At 48.7% G+C, this 25,748-nt stretch overlaps 1 protein-coding gene across 5 annotated transcripts; it reads left to right on the top strand.

The window, feature by feature from the left end:
• Positions 1 to 134: 134 nt before the first annotated feature.
• Positions 135 to 25,543, top strand: Slc13a5 (solute carrier family 13 member 5). Of its 5 annotated transcripts, none has more exons than XM_026393961.2 (12): positions 135 to 236; positions 5,695 to 5,823; positions 6,084 to 6,220; positions 8,721 to 8,857; positions 10,153 to 10,321; positions 11,844 to 11,966; positions 16,238 to 16,450; positions 17,221 to 17,321; positions 18,409 to 18,527; positions 20,622 to 20,783; positions 24,126 to 24,263; positions 25,412 to 25,543. In XM_026393961.2, exons 1-12 carry the CDS (start codon positions 135 to 137, stop codon positions 25,541 to 25,543), a joined length of 1,662 nt encoding a protein of 553 aa, XP_026249746.1. The 5 variants fall into 5 exon arrangements, with proteins under 5 accessions (XP_026249746.1, XP_026249745.1, XP_026249747.1 ...); XM_026393960.2 differs by having other exon boundaries at positions 8,670 to 8,857; XM_026393962.2 differs by lacking the exon at positions 5,695 to 5,823 and having other exon boundaries at positions 8,670 to 8,857.
• The last annotated feature ends 205 nt before the right edge of the window (positions 25,544 to 25,748 follow it).

Here is a 25,748-nt window from a genome sequence, read left to right as displayed (position 1 = left end):
CCCCGTGGCAGTCGGGAGGCCAGCCGTAGGGGGCGGAGTTGTCGCCGCCCCCCATCTCGTGGAACTGTGGCCCCTTCTTAAGCTCGGAGCCTCTGTCTGCCTCTCATTCGTGTCTCCTGCCAATCTCCCGCGCGATGGCCTCGGCGCTGAGCTATGTCTCCAAAATCAAGTCCTTCGTGATCTTGTTCCTCACCCCGATCCTGCTGCTGCCACTCATCATTCTGATGCCCGCCAAGGTCAGTTACGTCTCTCGTCAGCCCGGCGCTCAGTGCCCTATAACGGGCACGGAATTCCGGGAGCACTGAGCTGCAACGCACGGACTCCCCCCGGGACAGCTCCCCTGAGGCGAGCTCCAGGTGCCACATGGGAGGTGACCTGCAAAGAATCCTGAGGGGTGCAGAGACCAGATCCCAGGGCACAAGAACCGTCCGGGCAAGCACAAAGATCTAGACATCAGCACAGATCTTAGCCACACAGACTCCAGTCAGAGGCTTAGCCTTTGGCTCCTACTCTCCCCCAGAGTGCATAACCGCTGTCCCCATCTCTCCCCAAGATGTCACTCATGTTAGCAGGGACTTTGAGTGCCTGGCCTCTCCCTCCCTCTGTCTTTTCTCTCTTTTCCCTCGGTGAATGGACACTTCCCAGCTGCAAGTGTCTTCTGACCTCAGTGGGGACCCACACAAAAAGACCATCACTTAAGTGATTCCTGAGATCTGCCTTTGCCACTCTCTGTCCCCTTTTGGGACCTCCGTTTTCCCCTCTGCGATCCACCTTTCTTTCCATCTCTGAAACCAGCAAAGCCACATCTGATTCAAAAGTCCTGCTCCAGGATGAAAAGCAGGTCAGAGTTGGTCTCTTTGCCTGCTGCCTGCTGTGGCTGTGGCAGGAGGTGGGACATGTTCCCAGAGCTCACGCCTTGGGTGGCATGGTCCTGGGTAGCAGGGAAGCTGCCTTGGCCTCCTAGTGCTTCTGGGAAGGAGGGAGAGAATGAATGAATGGCCTTGGTGGCGGGGTGGGGGCAGGGTGGCCTTCTCAGCCTGGCCCAGACTCAGTTGTGCTGTGCACAGCCAGTTTGGCAGAGGCCCGAGCGCTTTGAAGCCTTTTGTGGCTGCTGGCTGCTTCTTCCTCCTTCCTTTTTTCAATCCTTTCACTCTGAGCCCTGACAGGAAACCTCCAGTTCCTGTGTCCCCTCCCCAGGCAGGTTTGAGAAACAGAACTCCTCAAGGGATGCTCCAGCACCCTTTTCCTGGAGAAAAGGGGTGCATTAGGGTATCAGGAAGCCAACCTGCAAAAGAACTGGATTTCCACCATTCCCTTAATCTCACGACTTTAGCCAAGGCCCTGTGTTCTTGGGACTTGGTGCACTATAATGGGGTGGTTTGATTCTGACACTTGTTTTGGTTGTCAAAAGAGATTGTTAGTTCCTGGGATGTAGGAAGAAAGACTGGGAGGAGCCCTTGGTATAGTGGAGCAGAGCCCCTGGTTGGGCAAAGACAGTAGATTGAACTCTGACAGCTCTGTACACCATCAATGAGCAGCCATAGTTCCTCACTGAAGAGATTTAGGGCTGTTACTGTCCGTGGGAGGGAGCCAGGCAGGAGCACTGTGATTTTAGTTCTGCTGGCAGGAATGATTATAGTTGCTTGATTGACCTTCCTGCTCCGGAGCAGTTTGACTGAGATCCCACTTGCGTGCGTCACACACACACACACACACACACACACACACACACACACACACACAGAGGTGGGTTCTGAACTGAGATCCCTACTCAGAGGTATGTGCATGTGTCAATTAACTGCCCTGGCAATGAGGCTTAAGGGAAGTGAGTGCTTAAGAGAAGAGAGGAGGAGACACCAGTGAGAGTTCTTCCAAGGCTACCTTCCCATGGCTCCCTGCAGCCCATGCTGGGCTGGGGGCTTGGAAGCCTGGGTCCCTGGCTTCTCGTTTTCTCCCTTTGTGTGCATCTGTTTTGAGAGCTCCCTCACCCTCCCTCACCCTCCATGTCCTCTCACCTCCCACTTTGTGCAAGGAAATCCAGAGGTACAAGGCACAGAAGGAGCTTGGCAGCCGGGGCAGCGCTGTCCTCACCCAGTGGCGACTCCCAGGTCACACCGCCCTCTGCTGTTGCCCAGTCCCTCTCCTCCAGGCTTTCTTCTTTCTTTCCTTTCATCTACCTTGTTTGCTTCCTGGTTCTGCTTTTTTTTTTTTTTAAAACTCTTTCTCTTGGTCCCTTTAAAAAATCATTTTAATGAAATAAGTGATTTACTTTATTAAAATCATAAACAATTCTTTTTTTACAAGTTTGTAAAGTATAAAGTAAAAATGAAAATGTCCTCAAATCCCATGACCAATTAATATTTTGTTAGAAATCTTTCTAGAAACCAATCATTAATCTTTTCTCATTAGACACACACACACACACACACACACACACACTGAGAGAGAGAGAAAGAGAGAGAGAGATTGTTTTCCATATATATATATATATATATATATATATATATATATATATATTTAATACAACACATTGAGGACACTCTTGCTGGTGGATACAGTCATGTGTCACATGGCAATGTTTTGAACAATGCTGGACCACATATATGACAGTGACCCCATAAGATTGTATCACCTAGGGACATCGTGTTCATTCTAGTTTCTGTAAATGCACACTGTGATTTTCACATCATGAGGAGATTGCCTGAGGACACATTTCTTAGAATGTGCCCCCATTGCTAGGCAATAAGTGATTGTCATCATATCAACAATGACTCCTGTTTTTATTCAACTGTGCATTTATTCACATGTGCACTCAGTTGTGCACATGGCCCCTCTATGTGTTAGGCTCGGTGCTGAGTACTGACTTTTAAATCCCATGGCCTACTTTTATCTCTTCTTTAGTGATTTTTCCAGCCCCTTCTCAGTTGCAGGAAAGTGTTCTGAAGTTGTACACCAAAATCCAGGATCCTCTCTGAAGGTAGACTCTACCTCGTTCTTCAGGATTACCACCCTCTTCCTAGCCTTGCCCTCTCCATTGATGCCATGGGAGCTTTCTGGAAATAGGGAGGGTCAAGTTTGTTGCTGGTATTATTAGTCAGGCCTGAGGCACTTCCTAGACTTTCTAATAGTGTAATTGAGGTGAAGGAACAATTTTCCTTGTGTCCCAACCTCTTTTCTAATGTTTATCTCTGGTTTCTCCAGGAGCTCACAATGAAAATTGGTTACAGGTGTCATCCACTGCTTCTAACTTTAAATAATAAAAAATTACCAAGGTCTTTCTGAGTGCCAGTCATTAAGAATAGGCCCTCTGAAATCCCCAACTTATAGATGAGGACATGAAATGACCTTGGAGAGGGGCTAGGATTGGGAGCAAAAGATGTAATTTATCAATGACATTGTTTAGAATTACTATCATGTGATGATCATAAAAGCAGACTGATTTTTTTAGTAGTATTGTTTTAAAATTCTCTACAATGCACCTTCTTGCCCACACCTGGAGGGAGTCCCTCCCTCTATTCATGGCACACCCCTGACCCCAAGGCTCAGAGATCTTAAGTGACTACTGAAGGTCAGATATAATGGTGGACACTGGACATTGATCAGGCTGGCTGGTGGCAAAGCCTGGCTTCTAACCGTACTGCTATTCTGACTTAAGTCCAGTGGCTCTCAACCAGCATTGATTCTGTTGGGGTGAAAGGAAAGGCTTCCCTTTGGGCTCTGAGGGTTCATTGCCATGAACTGACAATAGACAGATTAAGTAGGAGAAAAGATATACAAATTCATTAGGTGCATGGAGGCAATCACAAAGTGTGATTCCCTATTAGCCCAACACGGTTTTGAATCTTATATACCCTCTTCCATAAGGGAAGGATACAATAGAGAATGTAGACAGTTTTTTAGGGAAATAGTAAATGATTTTTAGGGGAATTCAGGGAGCTTGGAGGAATGTACAATGTCCTGAGATAAAGTTCATTGGGCCCATAGAGCATACAATGGGTTGTAAGTGATTCTCTTTGGAATATTGAATGGAACCAAAATAGAGGACAATGCTGTGTGATAAATGTCTGTCCATCTGCCTTTCTTCTGCAACATGGGTTCAGTTAATGAAAACTCAGGGAAGGGACCAGAGGCGGTTGTTTCTTCCTTGGTGAGATGGGACTTTAAGTAGACATGGAGATGTCAGAGTAGCATCCCTTCCTGCATCTGCTGCTCTGAGTTTCTTAAATTTAAAATAATCAGCATGCCAGGGCACCATATTTTGGGGGTGACAGTCTCTGGACTTCTTCAATCATCTGTCCTCCTCACAGCAGGGGACAAATGATGGAGTGGCCTTTTTGAAGTTGCAACCAGAGTCTCTTGGGTGGGAAGCAAAGATGCTATTAAACCTCACGAGACAGTCTTAGCAACAAAAAATCATCAGACTTGAAAAGTCAATGTGCCAGGGTTTAGAAACCCTAAACTTTCCTGCTTGGAGCAGTAGGAAGGTATCCTGAGTTGCTTGTGAGATGCTGAAGAAAGATTTATTTCTCCTCTCAGCTGATGCTATTTGGTTCCTTCTCTGAGCACCTGCTCAGCATCTACCAAGTGCTGAGACTACGCAGGATGCTGAGGACACACTGAATCTACAAATATTGCTTGTTTCTTCAAATGGCATGATTGGATGGTGGTGCTGGGTGGGGGCGGGGAGAAGATGAAGAGAGTGAAGCAAATCTAGTGTGTGTGGGGGGGTGCTTCGAGGAAGGGCACAAAGCAGAAACAAAGACAGATTGGTCATTTTAAAGATGCTTTCTTTGAAGGTGGGGACAAGGAGACAGAGCAGTAGAGAAATAACTGATTGGTTAATTTCAGGTGACTATTTTGTAAGGACTAAAGGAGAGGGGAACTTCATTATCATTCAGATTGAACCTGGCCTGTTTGGGAAACTTGGCTCTTATCTCTCCTGATTTCTCAGAAGATCAGATAAGAACTTGGTTTGGGTTTGATGACATGAAACCCCAGCGCTAGGGACTCCAGTCTGATTTTTGTCTGGTCTCTTGGGACCTGGTGCAGGAGGCTGATCCAAAACAATGGTCTATAATTTTTAAATAACAGGATAAAGGTAGAAAAGGGGACGAGGCCTGTGAATAAGGGATAGAAGCCTTGGTGACTGGTTTTGGGGAGGGGGCTAGAATGAGGGAGAGGGCCAGTGAAACACAAAACAGCTAGGGATGTAGGAATTATTGTCCACATTTTAACAGGCGACGAAACCGAGGGCCAAGGTGGTTTAATGACTTACTCCAAGTCCTACAGCGAATGAGGACCAGGATGGCAGGTGCTTGCATTGGAACCCAGTTCTGCCTCACTGCAGAGCTAAGAGTCTGGTGGCTAAGTGGCTAACGAATGTGACTTGACCAACTGTTAAATTAAATATAAAACGAGACACCTTTGTAATGGGGAGATGGTGACTAGTCCAAGGTTTGAAAAGATGAAAGAACTTGCCTGGGACCACGCAGCTGGGAAGGGGAAGGCACAGGGTGGTTAGGAGTGGGGCTGGAGTCTTCTGATGGCAAATCCAGTCCTGAGCCTGGAGAGCTGTGCTGGCAGAGGCAGGGCACAGGATCCCTCTAGCAGAGTCCCCGCCGGCTCCCTTCCCCTTTGGTGGGATAGGGCGGTGGGGGCGGTGAGGCTCATGAGGTCTCAGGGCGGTCTCTTCAGTTTGTCAGGTGTGCCTACGTCATCATCCTCATGGCCATTTACTGGTGCACGGATGTCATCCCGGTGGCTGTCACCTCCCTCTTGCCCGTCTTGCTCTTTCCGCTCTTGCAGATATTGGACTCTAAGCAGGTGAGCCAACTCAGGGGGTCCTGGTGACTTCCCAGTTCTCTCGTGGACCCCTTCCTTCTCCAAGTCCATCTCTGGGGGGCCTGGGGGTGGGGGTGGCCAGATAAACCCCACTGGTGGATTCTCCCTGATGTGAAAACATCCCACCCCAAGCTGCTCCTGAAGTCAGCATCTGGTCTGCTTGCCTGTCCCTGCTGACAGGTAGCCCTGGGTCCAAGCAGTATGTGGAACAATCCTCCTGGGCCCTCCATGCTGCCCTCTAGGTGTGTGTCCAGTACATGAAGGATACCAACATGCTGTTTCTGGGAAGCCTCATAGTGGCTGTGGCCGTGGAGCGCTGGAATCTACATAAGAGGATCGCCTTGCGCACCCTACTCTGGATAGGGGCCAAGCCTGCACGGTAATTAAGTCTTCTCTCTCTCTATGACCATGTGGCTCTGCGTGGGCCCCCAGGGCTGAGGAGTGGAGTGTGGCACAGACTAGATCACCCTCAGTCAGTGCAGGAGGGCTGGCCACTGCTTCTCGGGACATGGCAGGCTGGTCTCTGGGTGGGGCACGTTCCAATCTTAGCTGGGAGACCAGGTGCCTGAGGGGTGGTTGCAGATGGTGAACAGCAGTAGGCAAAGGTTCTCTGCCTCCAAGGGCAGACTGGCTAGCAAGAGCCTTTGCAGGTTCCAGAGGTTTCCCAAGGGAAGTGGCTATGGGGTTCCACAGGGACCAAGTTGGATGGAGGTTGGAAAGCAGACCTGAGATGGTTCCGCTACTCAGCTCAGAGGGAAGCAGAAAGGTCTTTCCTTCAAAGCTTGGCCGTGTACCTGAATGGGTAGCTCCTTACCTCACTTCCCCCTACATCCCTCTGTACCTCCCAAGATCCCCCTTCCAATCAGCACACAGGTTATTCTAGCCATCCCATGGGGCCAGTATACTCTCTTTACAATCATAATGGCACAGTGGATGTCTCCAAGGCCCCAGGCATGACACTGGGAACTTATTTATCACCTTATTTAACTCTTATTACAACTCTGAGTGTTGGGGATTATGAGGAATCTGAGGCAGAAAGTGGGGAAGTGACTTGCTGACAGTCACATGGGGGTTGGACTCAGTATGTCTGATACGGACTGTGACCCTCAAATAGGGAACTCAGGGCGCATCTTTTGAAAAGATGTGCTCTGTAATTAAATGGTGCATTCTCCACCCAGCCCTTGGGAGGCAGCAGTGGGTTAGTTCCCAGTAAATACCTCCTGAGATGTCCATGTCTCAGGGACTTTCCTGGGCCATGAGCACACACACATCCTAGCTGGCTTTTCAGGTGACCAGGCCTGGGTCTCCCTTGGTGCCTGCCACTGACTCACCTGAGCAGAGAACTCTGTGAGTCGCTGACTTCTCCGTGGCATAGATCTTTTCTGTGATGGGTTTATAGGGTCAGATCACAAATCATTGTATTTTCTAGAAACACAAGTGCTCAGGAAAGTGGATCTTGGTCCCCTCAGCATTCTTCTCTTGGAAATTTTAAGTGGCTAGCTTGGGGCCCTCAGCAGGTGGGAAGCCACCATAGCAGCCTTTGCCGGAAGCTTTGTCTTCTCTGCTCCTTCCTGCCACCTGGATCCTCCTCGGGGCCTGGCTTCCAAGCTGTCCTGGGGTGGACCTGTATGCAGAGGTCTTCTTGGTGCCTTGAAACTTTGCACAGAAGCCATGGTCCTCTGAGACCACCTGCACACGCCAGACTATCATCTCCTCCAGGCCTGGATTCCAGTCTTTGACTTTACGGGTCCATGAGGTCAACCTGTATGGACATCAACTTGAGCCTTAGTGTAGCTCAGTCCCCAGGTCCCTTCTTCATGGTCCAGCCCTCAGGCACATTAGTATCCCCAAGGAGGAGTCTGATGGCAGAGGGCTTTAGAGACCTGGAGCAGTTGAGTTCCATTCAGCCAGCCTCCCCGAGAGCCTTCTGTTCCTGCATCGTGCAGCTGGGGTATGTAGAGCCATGGAGAAGAGTCAGGCCCTATCCCCACTACAGCCTAAGGAGAGAGCTCACATGGAAACTGTCCTCTAAATGCCACTGAGTGTAGAGGGAGGATGGAGAAGGGTGTGGCAGCCCTGCTTGGAACGCACTTGGAGATGGCCACAGAGGAGGGTTGTTGTCTGAGTCCATTTGGGAAGAACCAATAGGAGCTCTCCAGGTGGGCAGTAGGGTGAAAGGAAGAGACTGAGCAGCAGTGAGAATGAGGGTTTATAAGCAAAGGGAACATATTTTCTAAACATTGTTAGTTTAACCTGGTTTACTACAGAGTAAGGCTAGTTTAATCTGGTTTACTACAGAGTGCCCAGGTACAGGGAGCTGGCCAGAAGAGGGCCAGCCATCAGGAAGGTTACGGGTCCCTTAGCTCCCACCCCGATATCCCTACCTCTCCAGGCAGATTCTGCATAGCTCTTCCGAACTTAAGAGAGGAGAGCTGAGGCTGAAATTCGGCTCTTTTGGATACACATGCCTGCACACAGGGGTGCTCCAGCACACCCCTAGGGTCATACTCCATACTAAGTTGACACCCTCTGAGTGTTTATGCCTTTCCTCCTAGCCACAGCTGCCTCTGGAGTCTCTTGCTGTTCTATTAGCCAGCAGAGTAGATGTCATGTTTGACAGAAAGGAGTAGCAGGAAGGGAAGAAAGAGGGTAGGAAGGAAAGAAGGGAAGGAGGAAAAGAGAGAAGCACCCAAACTGTAATCCTCTATTGGAATATCCAGTCTTGAATTGGCCTGCAGGGTTGGACCTAGCCTCTGGTTGCTCCGGGGGATGAAGGGGTTGGGGAGTGGAGGATTCTCTGGCTTTCCTCTCGTGCCCCGTCTCTGCAGGCTGATGCTGGGCTTTATGAGCGTCACTGCCTTCCTGTCCATGTGGATCAGCAATACAGCCACCACGGCCATGATGGTACCCATTGTGGAAGCCATGCTGCAGCAGATGGAAGCCACAAGAGCAGCTACCAAGACCAATCTGGAGGCACTGGAGCTAGTGGACAAGGGCAAGGCCAGCGAGTTGCCAGGTGGGCCCCAGGCTGGGTCAGTGCATGGGCTACAGTCCCAGCCTTCCCTTCCATTGCCAAACATTTTGGCTACCTTCTTATCCTTTCCTCCTTCCTGGAGCCCAACTCTAAACATGCATAGAGAACAATATGAGAAAGTACTGTTTTCATAAGTTTTAGAAATGTCAATTTTGCATCAATTGACACTTTTGCATAAATGTTCTAGGAGAGCTGTAACACTTCATTTCCATTAGTAAAAGCTTATAATGGGGCTGGGGATGTAGCTCAATGGTAGGGCACTTGCCTAGTATGTATGAGGCCTTGGGTTCCATCCCCAGCACTGCAAAAAAAAAAAAAAAAAAAAAAGCTTATAAGAAAATCCCACCCCTAGTTCTTTCCAACCACAGAAATCAGTGTTTAAGTGTTCATTTTATTCATTTGAGTATCTTTTGAACATCTACTGGGTACTCCTCAACCCTTGCTACTCCTACCATCCTCAGGGAGGCTTTCTCTGACCCAGAGCATGCCAAATTCCTCTGCTCTACTCTCACAGATCTTGGGGTTGTGTCCTGCCTTTGCTTCGTATTAGGTTCAGAGCTCAGGGAATATAAGATAGCATCTGTCTTGCGCCGTCTCTTCTCTGCCTATCCCAAAACCCTGCATTGTGAACTCAGACTCATGATTGATGTCCTGATTACCTGACCCTGGGTGGGGACCTGGGGCTACTGAGGTGATGGGGTACACTCCAACCACCAACTCTTGTGGAGTCCAGTGGGATGGCATCAATGGGTCCCTCAAACAAATCATCTGACTTGGAAGAAGCCATGGGCAAGCCAGAAACCAGATGCTTGAGGGAGCTCAGGAAAAAAAGGAGAAGCCTTGTTGGGAGGAAAGACACTGGAGGTAGATTTACACTCCCACTAGATGCAGGGAGCATCTCGAGCAACAGCAAGGGACGAGAGAAGAGGGGATATGCATCTCAAGTTGCTGATTTGGGGGCTGAGTGTGTGGTTCAGTGGGAGAGTGCTTGCCCAGCATGAATGAGGCCTTGAGTCCAATCCCCAGAACTGGGAAAAAAAATGGCTGGATTTGACAGGAGCATGGAGAAGACTTAGGGAAGTCTTGGGAAATGACTGTGGGAAGGCAGATGGGACCTGACCATGACTTTAGTTCAGAAGCTGAGGAATGCATGTGGAGGGACCTGCCAGGGGGTGGGGGATCTCCCCTTCCTCAGGTTAGGAGCAGAGCCAGGATTTGAGGTTGGCTAGGTAGCCCCCCAATGACTGGCTCAGCTAACATTGCTGTGCTCACCACAGGAAACCAAGGGATTTTTGATGGATCTGCCATGGAGAAGCAGGAGGACCAATACAAGAAAAACATGTGCAAGGCCATGAACCTGTGTGTGTGCTACGCAGCCAGCATTGGGGGCACGGCCACCCTGACTGGGACGGGACCCAATGTGGTGCTTCTGGGCCAGATGCAAGAGTGAGTCACTAGCCACAACTTCAGGGAAAACAAAGTGGGCCCTGGGGCTGGAGGGACCCCTACTTACCTCTCCCACCTCAGCTGGGCCCTGGAGCTGGGAGACCAGGAGGAATGGGAAGATGTGTCCCATCTAGCCTCTATGTCCCAGCACCGCTGCAACCACTCAGAAACACTCAGAGGACCTGGGAACCTGTTGCCAAAGGAGTTAATGGGCAGGGTTGCTTTCTCTCTTGGAGTGAGTTCCATCTTTCTTTCCTGGGCTCAGAAATTCCAGCTGAGACAGGGACTGTGAATTGAATTCTCAGGTCAAGTCATGGGAGAAGACAGTGTAGTCACAGATACCTGAGTTAAAATTTGCAGGAATTAGACCTCTCTAAAAGAGTCTCCCCCACTCCCTTGACTCACTAACATGGGGGTTAATGGCCATGGTCCCAAGATATGGAGGTTCTACAGATGGTATGAAGGGTTGGGGTTGGGTCATTTTTTATCTTACCATCTCACTCACTCTAACCCCACTCATTGTCCTGGAGGTGACATATTCCTCGTGAGGCTCCAGGTGGACCACAAGGGTAGTTTGGAACTTTTTAACCTTGGCCAGAAAGGGACACAGGCCATGAGGATTCCCTCTCTGTGCCCAGCCTTGTGCTGGGTGGGGCTGGGATCACGGAAGTGAGAGAAGCCTGGGCCCTGCCTGGGGCTCTCATGGTCTGCTGAGGGTGCCAGATGCCAAGGAGCTATAGGTGGGTCTGGTAAATAAACACCTTAATTGAGGTATGGATAATTGGAAGGTGTTGGAATAAAAAATAAATGCAGACAAGAGCCATGGTCAGGGGCAGGGAAAACTGCTGGCACAGGAGTTGGGAGACAGAAAAGATAGGACAGCAGTCCTTAGGGCAGATACTGAGGTTCAGCAGCCAGAATGTTTTTAATCCTGGGAGGGTTTTCTCTAACTATATCCTTAGGCTTCTCCCTGCAATTCCTCTGGGGAAAACAGCCTGTCTGGGCTGAGTGGGAAAAAAATCTGTCTGCTTTGACAACCTTGGGCTACCGGGGGCCTTGGGGCTACTAGTGCTGGCTTGGGTTGGGAGGCGGGCCTGAGGAACATCTTTTTGTTCCACCCTGAGAAATATTTTTGAGATTGCTTAGAAACCTACAGGGTGAGGGGGTTACAGGCATACACAGACCCCTGAAGCTGTCAATCAAATTACATGCATATGTTTGCAAAAGTGGGCTTATCTTAAGGGATGGAGCCATAACTTGATGAGATGCCTAGCAGGGTTGGGATCCATAGGAAATGTTTGTTGGTCATTCTTCAACCTTGTCTTGTGCTCTGGCCTCCCCACTTGATCAGAGAGCATAGTGTTACAAGACAATGAACTTGGATGACTGGACCCCAGGAGGATGTGGCCCTGAATCCTACCCATCTCTCAGGATCCAGCTACTGCTCAGCCTCTGCTCATTGCTGGCTTGCTCTGCACAGCTCAGCCTGGGTTGTGGTGTAGGCCAGTATTTCTCCTTTCAGATTGTTTCCTGGCAGTAAGGACCTCTTGAACTTTGCCTCTTGGTTTGGATTTGCCTTCCCCAACATGCTGATAATGTTGCTGCTTTCCTGGTTGTGGTTGCAGTGCATTTATCTGAGATTCAGGTAAGTCAGAGCTGCTCACAAGATGCCATCCAATTGTGCCACCACATCCCTGCAGAAATGTCCTTCAGTTCTGGCCCTGTTTCTGCAGCTCTATCTCTAGCTAGGCTGCCCTCCCATTTCCACCATCCCCGGTTGCTCAATGTGGCTTTGCGCACATTGTTCCCTCTGTCTGGAAAGCCATTTCCTGCTTTCCCAGTTGCTCACCTCCTTAGCCTTCAAGGCCAGTTCAAGTGCTACTTCCCCGGCTACTCCTTCCCAGGCTTCCTCTCACCTCCATTCCATCTCAGAAGAATACTTGCTCCCCTCTCCACTGAGATGCCCCTGGGCATATCACGGCCCTATCCCTTGCTACCTGTCTGTGTTCCAGTGCTGCTTCTTACCCTTGACCGTGAACTCTTCCAGGACCTCTCTGACCCTGGCACCCAGCATAGCTCCTGGCCCAGGGAGAAAGGGCAAGTATGCCATCAACTTGGGCTAAAGCAGAAATTTGACCCATGTGAACAAACTTTCACTTGGCCACCTGGCTCCATTAGACCAGGTCACAAACAAAAAACAAAAAACAAAAACCCTCCTGATATCATCTAAATCAATCCAAGCCCAGACCTTTACCAAAGGTCTACGATGTTCCCAACAGATTGCTCATCCTGGAAAGTTTACCTTCCTCTTCCCAGCAACTGTCAAGTTCACCTGGAGTCAACCTTCACCAGGGCCAGACTTTGGACAGAAACCATGACGTGCAGCTGACAAATACCTAAAAAAAAAAAAAAAAAAGTTGTTATTTTAAAAGACACGAATGTATCTGTGGCAAAAGGTGATCATGCTACTCTATGCTACTCTAGGATGAAAGTACTCAGCTAGGAGCTAAGTGTGTGTGCTGTGCCCCACTTCACAGGGAGTTTGAGTCAAGTGAGATGCAGGACCCTATAGGACCGGAGGGAAGGGACTCAGAGTAAAGGTACAGAAGTGCCTACTCAAGCCTTTAACTTAATGGGGGAGACAGGTGTTTTTCTTTGTTTTCTTCTGAAGGAGGACCTGTTTGGAAGCTGCCATTTAAAATTTGCTACACATGTTCAAAACAGTCACTTTAATGATCATAATAGTAGGCAGGGCTCCATTCTACCCATCCTGCCTGGGGTCCAGTCCCCCACTCTCTGGGAAAGGGACGCGCTTCCATGATCACCTGCTGCACAACTTGACTTTGACAGCAGCTTTCTTTGCTCTTCTTTCTGAAACTGTGCAAGGACTAAAGTCCAGCTGGTTTGCTCATATCAACCAAGGAGGCCTGTCAGCAGACGAAGTCCCCAGGACCTTCTGCAGGGGGCACCTGTGTCCATTCATGGGGCAATAGAAATATCAATGACTAATGTTTAATCCAGTGCCTATTATGTGTCAGACCCCATTTAAACACTCTGCATTTATGAATTTGTTTAATCTTTACAACAATCTGTGAAGCAAATATTATTATAATTATTATTGCCAATTTGCAGATGAGGTAACTGAAGTCTGCAGAGGTTAAATGGCCTATGCAAGTGTGTGTGGCATGGAAATAGATGGCCTGAAATTGGAACCCTGGCAGTTTGGCTCCAGAGTCTGTGCCCTTGACCCTACATCCATCTCCTCCTGGGGAGTTTCAAGGGTTGCTCTGCTGAACTGCCACCAAGTCAAGCATGACTGGGTGTCAAGAGCACTAGTAGTGGTCTGGGGGCATCCCTAAAGCCCAAGGGACAAGTAAGAAGAAGGAACTGACCTGGTATCAAGACCACAGGAACACAGTCAGCCTCCTATCTAGCAGCTGAGGTGGATACCAGGCCCCTGAAAACTCAGCCAGGAACCTGATGCTACAATTCACCCAGCCTGGTGCAGCCTCCCTCAGCTCTTCTGGGCCATCAGGGAGCCTGGAGAGCAGCTGCCATGCAGCATGGGGACTTTGGGAGCCTGGTGGTGGTGGAGGAGCTGGACAGCCATCTGATTCCACCCCTCCCCTACATGCTACTCTAGCTTGGACACAGAGCAGAGGATGGCTCACAGGTCAACTAGTTTCAGTTCCAGATCTTGAAGGTGGAGGACAGCATTTTTCACTTGGCTGGAATGATCGGGACAGGTTACATCCTGGTGCAATCCAAGACCTGGAGATCCCCCTCTGCCTCCTTGGCCTCTGGGACCATGTCACCTAAGGATGAGGTGAACCACCACAGGAACCACCTCTACAATCTAGCAAGCTTCACTCTCACTCGTGTTTCTCATTCGCATGGCTGTGGAGAACAACGTCAAGATCTCATCCTCTAGCCTAATCCAGAAAAACTGTCTTGTTGAAATTATGGGCAGCTTCCTGGCTACATTCCGCCAATGGGGCCACAGACCCTCACCCAGGACTGCCAAGAACATGGGATATTACTGCTGGCTGCTACCCAACTGTTCCAACCAGGCTAAAAAGGGGATGAATGCTCTTCCCAACCCCTGCCATATAGAGGCATATGGGGGCTCAAAGATCTCATGCCCTGTCCTTGGCTCTGCAGCATAGTCAGTCCACGTCTACCACGATGCATCACAGTGAAGGCCGTTTTGCTACAGGATGCTGTGGTCACCACCTCAATCCCTGGGCTCCTGCGGGCCAACTGGACCCATGTACCTGCCTCTTACGCCAGCTCAGCAGTCACCTGATGAAATGAACCCAGATACAATAGCTAAATTGCTTAACATAGGAGGATCAGAAGGCTTGGTGGCACCAGTACCGGGGGGGCCAGGGTCAGTGACTGCATATTTGATGCGGCCCCAGAGTCTGTAGCCACTGTGTTGTTGGGAATGTGTTACCAGAACCAAATGGGCTCAGCTCCTTATGGCCAGTCCTTATTGTTCCTTATTGCTGGACAGCTAGGAATACCAAGGTCACTCCTTATTCTGGAAACCTGAGGCCCCTGGCACAGCTCCAGAGTCACTAGGATGACAGATGGCAGCAGGCCAATGCTTGGAAGAACATGGACTCTGTGGAGCCAAGGAAGGTCCCCTCCTATATCATCCCCACTCCTAATGATCTCATGACCTGGGGCTTTGCCCTACGTCCAGCAAGGAGATCCCAACTGACTGCAGACCTGAGAGTCCAACACTCCTGCCCATTTTCCTACCTCTGAGCATCCCAGGAGGCCATGTCCTGACGTCCTAGTTTCCCTGTGCTGCAGGCCATGCCACCATTGCCAGCATGACTCTCATGATCTCAAAGGTGGTTCACATCCAGCAGTGGATTTGGAATCAGCATCTATGCCACCAACCCCAGCCCTTCTGTGAATCTTGTCTTAGGCCCTAGGAAGACTGTCATGGAGAAGGCTCTCCGGGACAATGCTCTTGACATTCTCTGCTCCCTTCAGACCGACAGTGGTAGGAATGGGTGAATGGAACCCTCAAAGAGTATCTCAGGGCCTGCAGCCAGTGCACCAGTGGCCCCAGTTACCCCTTCCCTGTGGCTGAGTGACCTTCTATACCTCCTCCACAAATCCTTCTTTCTTTCTGCACCTCCATACCAACACCACCCGCGGGAGATTCTGCAGGGCAGCCTGGCAGGCCCCTTCTACCAACGGGCCATCCAGTAACAGTCCCTGGTGATTTCTTTCCTGCTCCAGCAAGAGTTAGCTACTTACTCCAGGGTCTCCTGGATCCGTAATCCCACACACACCTTCAACTCCTGTCCCCTCCTGGCCCGGTCTGCTGGGATCTCTCCTTGCTCCCTGTCCCCTCCTGAGTCACCTTGGTGATGGAGTCTGTCATTCCAGGACTGTCAAGGGCTGTGGTGAGAGTAGGAGGGTTTGGGAAGCATGTGAGGGACCCCTGCCCCCACTCTGGGCAGGTTCCAGAACTTTTCCTGGCCTTCTTCACTGGTGACCCTGGAGCAGTCTCCAGGGGACCAGGCACCTTTGCTAGTGACAGCCTGAGCTCTGCTTGTTTCTGCGTGGATTCTCCTGTCCACTCCCCTGGTTCCGCTCTGCCTTTCATCCTTCTGGCCATCCTCTCCTTTCCTGCCTCCACTGTCCCTAAGACCTGCATCCTCTTTGGTGCCATCTCAGGCTTCCTCTAGGAACACACCCTAGCTCTGGAGGTGCCCCTGGGGCATGCCCTGGGGAACTCAGCCCTTTATCTCTCCACAGACTTTCCCCAGGACATCCTGGGAAGCTGGGGAGGCAGATGAAAGTATAGAAAGAGGGAGGAAGGGCTTGCCCCACCATGTGTCCTTCTGCCATATTCTGCTGCACAGCGTTCACGCTCATCTTTGCATTCTCTAGTTTTAAAAACTCCTGCAGGTGTGGGGTGGAGAAGACTAAGGAGAAGGCCGCCTACAAGGTGCTGCGGGAGGAGTACCAGAAGCTGGGGCCTTTCTCCTTCGCGGAGATCAATGTCCTGATCTGCTTCCTCCTGCTCATCATCTTGTGGTTCTCCCGGGACCCCGGCTTCATGCCCGGCTGGCTGTCGCTTGCCTGGGTGGAGGGTGAGAAAAAGTAAGTTGTTCGTTTGGCCAAAGCCCCTGGCTTCGTTCATCAGAACCAGAATGCTGTTATTCTCCATCATAGGTGGCCAGAGGAAGGTCCAGGATTGGGCTCTTGGTTCTGGAATGGTGGGTTTTTATGACTCATTTTATGCTGATGGATCTTCATGATGAAAATGCAGATGTGTTTGTTTTTTCAGCATCCTCTCCTGCAATGAACTGAGCAGAAAATGCATGGTCAGGCAGAGTGGCCTGAGAGTTTCTTGGGTTAGGAGTAGGTCTCCTAGAGCAAAGCAGGAATATGTAGAGTCTTTCCTGGCTCTGATGCTGTCATCAGAGCGAAGGTTGAGAAACTTGTAAATCCTAGGAAAGACAGGAGATATGGGCAGAGAGATGACTGCCTGAAACTGGATATTCTATTTTGATCTGCTTGGGTATTCCAAAAAGACCTTGTGGTCACCCTAGTGAACATGCAATTCTAAAGAACCTGGTGCAGAAGTCCACCCATGGAGCAGTGCAGGCTAAAAGAGGGAAGTGGGATCCTGAAACTCATCCAAATTATGTGCCCAAGAATGTGAGCATCTTGTTTTTAGCCAGAACACAAGTCTCCTACACCACCTTGACCTTGGCTTTGGGAGCTTCAGTTTTCACACCCAGTTGAGCCTGTTTCTTCATGTAGGAGGATTTAGACACAGAACTGACAGAGTCAGAACATGTTTCTTGGTTGACTGTCACTGCAGCAGCCGAGCTGGGCTAAACCCCTGTGTCCTCTTTCCCACCTAGGTACATCTCTGATGCCACCGTGGCCATCTTTGTGGCCATCTTGCTTTTCATTGTGCCTTCACAAAAGCCCAAGTTCAACTTCTGCAGCCAGACAGAGGAAGGTAAGGCCTCTCTGTCCTGACCTCCCAGTTCATCAGGATCGGGGACCTGGCAGCAAATGATTATCATAAGATAGGCCCTGGGCCTAGTGGGGAGAAAAATCTTGTTCCACCAATCATGTTAGAAAAAGCTTAGGGAGATGAGATTTTCAAGCCAATTATTATTTAGAGCAAAATCTCTTCTTTTTCTTTTGTACCAGGGGTTGAACCCAGGGGTGCTTAACCACTGAGTCACATCCCCAGCTCAGGGTCTTGCTTAGTTGCTTAGGGCCTCGCTAAGCTGGCTTTAAACTCTAAATCCTCCTGCTTCAGCATCCTGAGCCGCTGGGATTACAGGCGTGAGTCGCCATGCCCGGCACAAAATCTTTTCTTTTTGTGCTTTTTAAATATTTAAAATCTTATTTATTATCACACAGGGACAAAAAGTGTTTTGGATTTCCCTTAATGCCACCAGTATTTTTTCATCTCTTCTTGCCTGTCTTTGTTAATATAAGTTATGTAGTTTTAATAAAAAGACATGCAATTTGAACCTTATTTCTTTGTTGTTTAGGATCTTTGTCTTAATTTGGTATTATACTAGAAACATTTCTCACTATGACCACGGTCTCCAGATTCACTCTGTTTCGTGACAACATCCTATGCCTGGAGGGACGATAGGATTTATACTAACAATTTTTTGTTAGTATAAATTGATGTTTTCTTGTGCATAGCTTTTCATTTGGGGGTGTTTTTCTTTAGGATAAATTTCTAGCCATGATATTGCTGAATTAAAAGAACATAAATGTCTTAATGGCTTTTAAAATGTTGGGCCAAATGTTTTTTTTTTTTTTTTTTTTCGAAAAGCTTGTTCCATTTTAAAATGCCAGCATGGAACAATCTTACCAAACCCTCACCAGCAATGGTAATAAGTATTATTGTAAATTTTAGCTAATTTACAGATATAAGCTGGTATCTCATTATTCTTTTTGGCTTTATTCTCCTTTGATTATGACTCTTTTTTTTTTTTGTCTTCTAACACTGTTCTTGGCTGTGTGTGTGTGTGTGTGTGTGTGTGTGTGTGTGTGTGTGTGTGTTTGCTTTTTCTTCTCAGAAAGAGAAACTCCATTTTATCCCCCGGCACTGTTGGATTGGAAGGTGACCCAGGAGAAGGTGCCATGGGGCATCGTGCTGCTACTGGGGGGCGGATTTGCTCTGGCTAAAGGATGCGAGGTAACTTCATCAGCCATCACTGCCTGGGGCCCTCAGATTCCTACCAGGAGGGAGGCCAGAGGTGCCACATCCCTCCACTCCTCCATCCCTGGGCTCCTCTACAAAACTGCACATGCTGTGAGGGCAAGAACTCTCTCTTGTCATCTGAGAACCCTGTACCACAGACAGTGCCTGGAAGGGAGGAACCCCTCTTGAGTGTCTACAGAAATGAGTGGATAAGTGACCTCAGTTGTCTCTCTCTCTCTCTCACACACACACAACACACACACACACACACACACACACGCACACACACAAACAAGCCAAGAACACACTGTTGGACCCACTTTGGGATCTGGTAATAATAATCTCTGCTTTGATTATCTTAGGGAAATCTTTCCTTCAAGTCTTCATGAATATTTTCAGCTTCCTTTGGTTCTTCTATATGCTGACTCTCTCATTGCACATGGTTCAAAATTTCAATTTTTTTCTCTAGCTAAATATTTAACAACATAGGGGAGAGGAACAGCTTTTAAGGGAAAAATACCCCCAAAGGTACCTTTCTCCACCTTCTTTCTTACCCCTTGGGGAAGAAATGAGACAGAGGGAGATGAACTAGCTCAATGCTGCTATTCTCCCTCCCTCCCTCCCTCCCTCCCCCCTCCCTCCCTTCCCCCCTTCCTCCCTTCCTTTTTTCTTTCCATCTATCCAGGAATGGAAGATAATAGATAGGCTTGGTCTATCTTGTATTTTCTGTTTCTTTAACATCTAGGACAGAATCTGGTATGTAGTGGATGCACACACACACACACAGATATTGATATATATGTATATTGTCATATATATACATATATGACCAAACCCAAGGCCCCATGCCTACTAGGCAGGTGCTATGCCACTGAGCTACATTCCCCAGCCCAATACATAGTTTTGGGATGAGCAAATCCATCCATCAAGTCGCCTTTCCACCATTCATCCACCTACCTGTTCATTTCTCCATCTATCATTTTTACATTCCTCAAACATTCCCATTACATCCCCCTAGTGTTAGGTTAGGTACAGGGGTTATAGAGGAGACTGAGACATGGTAACACTTCATAGCCGAAGCAGGGGGGTTTACCTGGAAGGACATTTCAGGAGGAAGTGACTCATGAGCAAGGGAAAAACACAAGATATCTGGCTCGAGAGCACATGAGGGTGGAGAAGCCTTTGTCCTGGAGTCTTGAATTCAGAATAGCATATGTGGAGGTAGTGGAGGTTCCACTGAAGAGGAGAGGCCAGGGGAGTGACTTGGCCTCATGTGCATTTGAGAAAAATCTTTCTGATGTTTGAAGTGGAGACTTGGGGCAGGCAGGAGTTGGGGCAGGGCAAGCAGATGCCTTTTAGTCTTCACCTAACTCAATCTGAGAACGTGGACTCTTAGGTCATTCTCTCCTTCACACCTTCCCCCATTTTGGCCTGATTTCCTTCTGACTGTTCCCGCTCAGCCTCCTTTGCTGACTGATTTCTCCTCCGTTCTCCCTGAATTATGATTGTTTTCCCAGGCTCTGGCCTGTATCACTGATCTGTTTACTTTTCATTCTCTGCCTGCTCAGTCCCTTCTCATCCCAAAGTTCTAAATTTACATCCAAATTTCTGGCCCAAATCATTCTCCTGGGCTCTAAGAACTGTGGGAGATTGAGAGGAGAATGGATGTGAGTGAGATGTTTTGGGTGATGTGGTGACTGGGTGCAAGGAGGAAGGGGACAGAGACCCGTCTGTGTGACTCCCAGACCTCTCGTTGGACAGCAGCAGATGGTGAGTCCAGAGGGAGAAGTGGATTCTGAGCTAAAGAGGTTCCGGTTGGAGCATGTTGAGCATAGTGCTCACAGGACACCTGGGTGCTAATGTCTTGAAGGCATATGGATGTTTAAATGCAAATAGTAGACCAGCTGAAAAGAAAATAAAGATTCAGGAGATTGCAGAGTGAGGATGAAGTGGGGGTGAATGAGATCACTTATGGGATGTGCGTGAGGGATTGGAAGTAGAGAATGAGCTGTGCTCCCCCACACCCTGGTCCTGGAGGAACTATAAAGCCAGAAGCCCTGAAGTCACTGGCTTCCTGCTGCTTCCCAGGCCTCAGGACTCTCTGAGTGGATGGGGAAGCAGATGGAGCCCTTGCAAACAGTGCCTCCTGCAGCCATCACCTTGATCTTATCCTTGCTTGTTGCTGTGTCCACGGAGTGTACAAGCAACGTGGCCACCACCACCCTGTTCCTGCCCATCTTTGCCTCCATGGTAAGTAGCCACGCCAGTGGGGGTGGAGAGGGTGGTATGTTATTTCACAGGAAGCTGTCAACCCATGATGATATTCTGGGGCCCTAGACAGGTGGTAAAATCAGGCACCAGAGCTTGACCAGGCTCAGAGACCTGGATCTTGCCCTGGTTCTGACCTAGACTTGTGTGCCCTTGACGACCCTGGTCCTGAGGCCCTCACTGTTTTCTATTTCCTCTTTGTATTTTGTCTGTTGGTCAAAGCACCAAATATGGACTTTTTTTCCTCCTCCTCCTCCTCCTCCTCCTCCTCCTCCTCCTCCTTCTCCTCCTCCTCCTCCTCCTCCTCCTCCTCCTCCTTCTTCTTCTTCTTCTTTTTTTCTTTCAGAATGCTGGGGGTTGAACCTAGGCCTTGCACATGCCAGTCCTTTTTTATTTTTTTTTTTTTGTATTTTGAAACAGGGACTTGCTTAGTTGCCGAGGTTGATCTCAAACTTGCAATTCTCCTGTCTCAGCTTGCTGAGTAGCTGGAGTCACGGGAGTGTCACACTGCACCCAGAATCAAACTTGACTTTATAAATCTCACTGGATTGTTTTTCGAGTTGGGGAGACAGGACTTGTGCCCAGGAGGCGGGGCCAGGATGTGGTTGCTGAGTATGTCCCGAAGGTGCGCAGGAGGACTGCAGAGCACCCCTGGGAATATCATTGACTGGGACTCCTCAGGAAGAGGCCTTAGAGAAGGAAGGGCTTAGGGATGGGTAGGAAGGAGAGAACATTCTAAGCAGCCTCTGAAGGGTATGGTATGGCAGGACTGAGGACTTCCCACAGCTTTGCTTAGAGAGCTCAGGGATGAGAGGTCCATGTGAGCTGAGCCATAGAGGTCTTTGGTAGTGGAAAAGGGGCCTACTGAGGGCCAGCTGGAGCATTCTGTTCATGGGCAAGCATGATTTTGAACTGGAATTGAGAAGAAAACAGAATTAATAGAAAAGTCAGCTGTCATCATTTCTCACATTTCTTTTGTCCTTCATTGCAAAGCAGTACTGCCCTCGGGGGTGGTATGGGAAGAGCCCTGGGCTTGGAGCCAAAAGACCTGAGTTCCCCCAACATATCCCTTAAGATCTTTCCTCCTAGAGTTGTGCTGGGTGTCTGTCAGATGGGAGCTATGAAAAGCCTCTGTAGACTGCAGAAGGAGCGTAGGAGATGCTGTAGTTATTCTGGAGCCAGGAGACAGACTCACAAAAGGCCCAAACAGACCATTGAAGTTGGTAAATTTCCATCCAGCTGCCTGGGCGTCCATGTGCATAAAAAAGCAAACCTAAGTGGTTTTTTCCTTCCATTCCAAGTGAAGATGAAAGTGTTAAAAATAGCAAGGTGGCCTCTCTTCTCCCCCTAAGCAGGCTGCCAAGCACATGCCAAGGAGGAAGAGGTGGAGAAGGAGGGAGATGGTGTGGTGCAGAGTCTTTTTCTGATGGGCGTGTGTTGGGGGTGCCTCCTTTCCCTGAGAAAGGCCTTGGCTTTGACATCTCCAGCCCTTGCTATGAGCACCAATGGCCCTAGCCACACAAATGCAGGCCTTAACCCAAGAGGGTGGCTGAGCTGTTTGGAAACAAGCTTGTCTAGAACCAGAAACCCTGAATTAGGTGTCCCAGAGCTACCTCTAAGGCCCCTTATGCCTCTGCCTGGGCACCTATGTGGGAAAGGTGGTGGTGATCCAGCTGTGTTATCGAGGAAGGAGGGCTGCAGACACCATGTGCTACACAAAGCCAAGGGAAATGAAGATGTAGAGGGGGACGAGGACACAGCCTGGCCCTATCTGGGACCTCTCAGCAATTCTCAAAAGGGTACACAGCCTTTTCAGAGGACTGTTAACCAACAGGAGCTGGGACCTTAATCCTGCTCAGACCCTTTGTCTGGGCAATTTCCCATCTGGGACTAGGTCCTAGGAAAATAATCAGAGTCGCCTGTAAGTACATCATTATTACCATTGTGGCACTGAAATATTTTTTTATAAAATATATTCATAATAATAGGGGGTTGGTGAAATAAATGACCACATGTTTGTATCATGTAATACCATCAAGCCACTCACAATCAGTTTTGAAGGATATTTAATAAACTGGAAACATGATTATGCTTTGATTGTTTCAAGTTGAAATGTAATATATACATGGGGCTAAAAATTGCAAAATTGATATAGAAAAGTATACAGACTCTAATCTTCTAGCCTCTTTCCTAAGAGACAAAGTGTCTTAATTTCTTAGACATTTTTCTGAATATATTATACATATGTATATTACACACATACAAACATACAGACACTCTTTTCATCTTTTTGGGGAGGGTAGGAGTACCAGGTATTGAATCCAGGGGACCTTAACTACTGAGCCACATTTCCAGCCCTTTAAAAAAAATTTTTTTTTAAATTTTATTATGAGATAGGGTCTCACTAAGTGGCTGAGGTTGGCTTTAAACTTGAGATCCTCCTGCCTCAGCCTCCCAAAGTCGCTGGGATAAAAAGTATGCATCATTGCACCAGGAATACACACTCTTTTCAAAGAAATGGGACCATTCTATGGACATATTATAGACTTTAATTTTTTTTCTTTTGAATCTAATTATAGGTCTTGGATATCTTTCCATATTAGCACATGAAACCATCTTTATATCTGCATGTTATTCCATCTTTTGTGTATACTTATTTTATTTGATCATCTTGCTACTGATGGCCATGGAGTCTGTTTTCTATGTTTTGCTGTTACAATGTTACAGTGAACATCTTTGCCAATGTATTTACCCTCACATGCATGATAAAGGTTCATTTTAACCGATATTACAATTATATCATTCATTCTTCATCAGATACCTAATGAGTGCCTGCTCCTGTGCTTTTAGAGTAGCTGAATTTTAAAATGTAGAATGAAGGAAGTGAATAGCAAATTTCAGACATAAAATGATCACAACTGTATATAAAAACACATACATCCATAGATGAGGAGACCCGGTCCCTTCCTTGTATGTTCTTTCAGTCTGTGACAGGACAGAAAGAGATGTCCACATGGCATTGTGAGATTCAGTGCAATCCAGAGGTCCAGCATGGTCTCTGGCACATAGCAGAGGTCAAAGGCATAAATGGTGAATGAATCGTGGAGACTCAGACAGACTTCCGGGGGGTGGGGGACCTTTGGGCTCAGCCTTCAGTGTTCAATAGTGTCATTGGCCAGGGAAGTGGCAAAACCCAGAGCAACCAGCAAGACAAAGGCTTGGAAGTTGGAACTTACCCGGTGCCTGCAGGGAATGCTTTTTTAGAATGAGGGCCCAGGAGCTTTTATGTTCTGTGCTGTGAGCTTCTGTGCTGTTTCTCCCCAGTCTCGTTCCATCGGCCTCCACCCACTGTACGTCATGCTCCCCTGCACCCTGAGTGCGTCGTTTGCCTTCATGTTGCCCGTGGCCACCCCGCCTAATGCCATCGTGTTTGCCTATGGACACCTCAAGGTTTCTGACATGGTAACACAGCCGCTTCTGTTTACTTTTATGATGCTATTGGTATATATGATGAATGGCATGTGAGTTTCCAAAGGATGGTATGTGATTTGGAAATACCACCGAATGTCCCAATCTATAGTTGTCATTGGTGTTTATAATACAACTTTTCTTTTTTGAAATGATCTCAAACTTCATAGGCTGTTCTGTCCCCAAGTTGGGTTATAGAATCTCCCACTGAGAGAAGCCTGTGGAGGCACCAGGGGGCCCTGGCTGAGCGCTTGGAAGAGGTGGGGGACTCACATGGCCAAGGATGGACTTCACAGGCCAGCAAGAACCCTGGGGAAAGTTGGGGAGGTACAAGGCTTATATTGGGGGGAATGCAATGATAGAGACTTGTAGAGGTGTCTGAAGAGGTAGAAGAAGTGAGGGGTAGGGGGAATGAGAGACTACGGATTGGAAGCAAACTCTGTCACAGGAAGAACTCTCATTGCCTCTGATGGGGGAAGGGCAGCTTTGCACAACTCTGGATGAGGGATGGACAAGTAGGTGAACCAAGGAAACCAAAAGCAAAGGTCCCTATGTGGGACCAGTCAGTTGTTAGTTAATGTGGAGCCTCCATTGGGTATCTTTGGGACTTCATGGAGCATTTTTTACAAAGAAGGTCGATCTCTGAAACCATGGATTGCAAACCTGATTCCAGTCTCCTGTAAAAAGTCTACAACAGGACATTCAAGCAATGGTAGAAGAGAACACAGAGACAGCATTGGAAAGAGCTAGAGGAGGGCCACAGGGAAGCCAGCATTTGTGGGGCAGTTAAGGCACTGGGGTGACCACTGAACCTAGAGTCACACCCCAGGCTCTGCCACACTCTCCCTTAGTGGCTGTTGCCTCATGTCACCTCCCTGAGGCCATTTTCCAATGCCCACTTGGACATAGAGAACCCATCTGTCTTGGTGTCCCTCCCAAGGACACTGTGAGCATTTGATGACACTTAGTGGCCATGACGTTGCTTTGTCTGTGGCAGGGGGAGCTCAGAACATGACTCAGGGACGTCGAGGCCTAGCAAACACCTCTCCAAGAGGACTGGTTCCCAGTGTCCCGTTCGCTCTGTCCTGACCACAGGCAGACCTGAAGGGATTGACTCTGACCCTGTTTTTATTTTCTTCCAGGTGAAAACAGGACTAATGATGAACTTGATTGGAATCTTGTGTGTGTTTTTGGCGGTCAACACCTGGGGACGGTCCCTATTTGACTTGGATCATTTCCCTGACTGGGCTAATGTGACACATATGGAGACTTAGAAAGAGCCACCAGACCAAGCCCACAGTCCCTTCCCTCCTGAGGATTACAAAGCTTCTGGCATGCCTTGCACAGAGCTTTGGGGATCGTACCCCAAAGTGACCCAGAGATTCCCACACCCCTGCAAGACCCAGCCAACCGGCCACCTCTTCCTCCAGACCCGGATTCAGAGATGGTGATGGGCAACTGGAGGGCAGGCTCTGAAGT

The sequence above is a fragment of the Urocitellus parryii genome, chromosome 7 (genome assembly GCF_045843805.1).
Source record: "Urocitellus parryii isolate mUroPar1 chromosome 7, mUroPar1.hap1, whole genome shotgun sequence".
NCBI lineage: Eukaryota > Metazoa > Chordata > Mammalia > Rodentia > Sciuridae > Urocitellus > Urocitellus parryii.
This window is presented reverse-complemented; position numbering and strand designations above follow the sequence as displayed.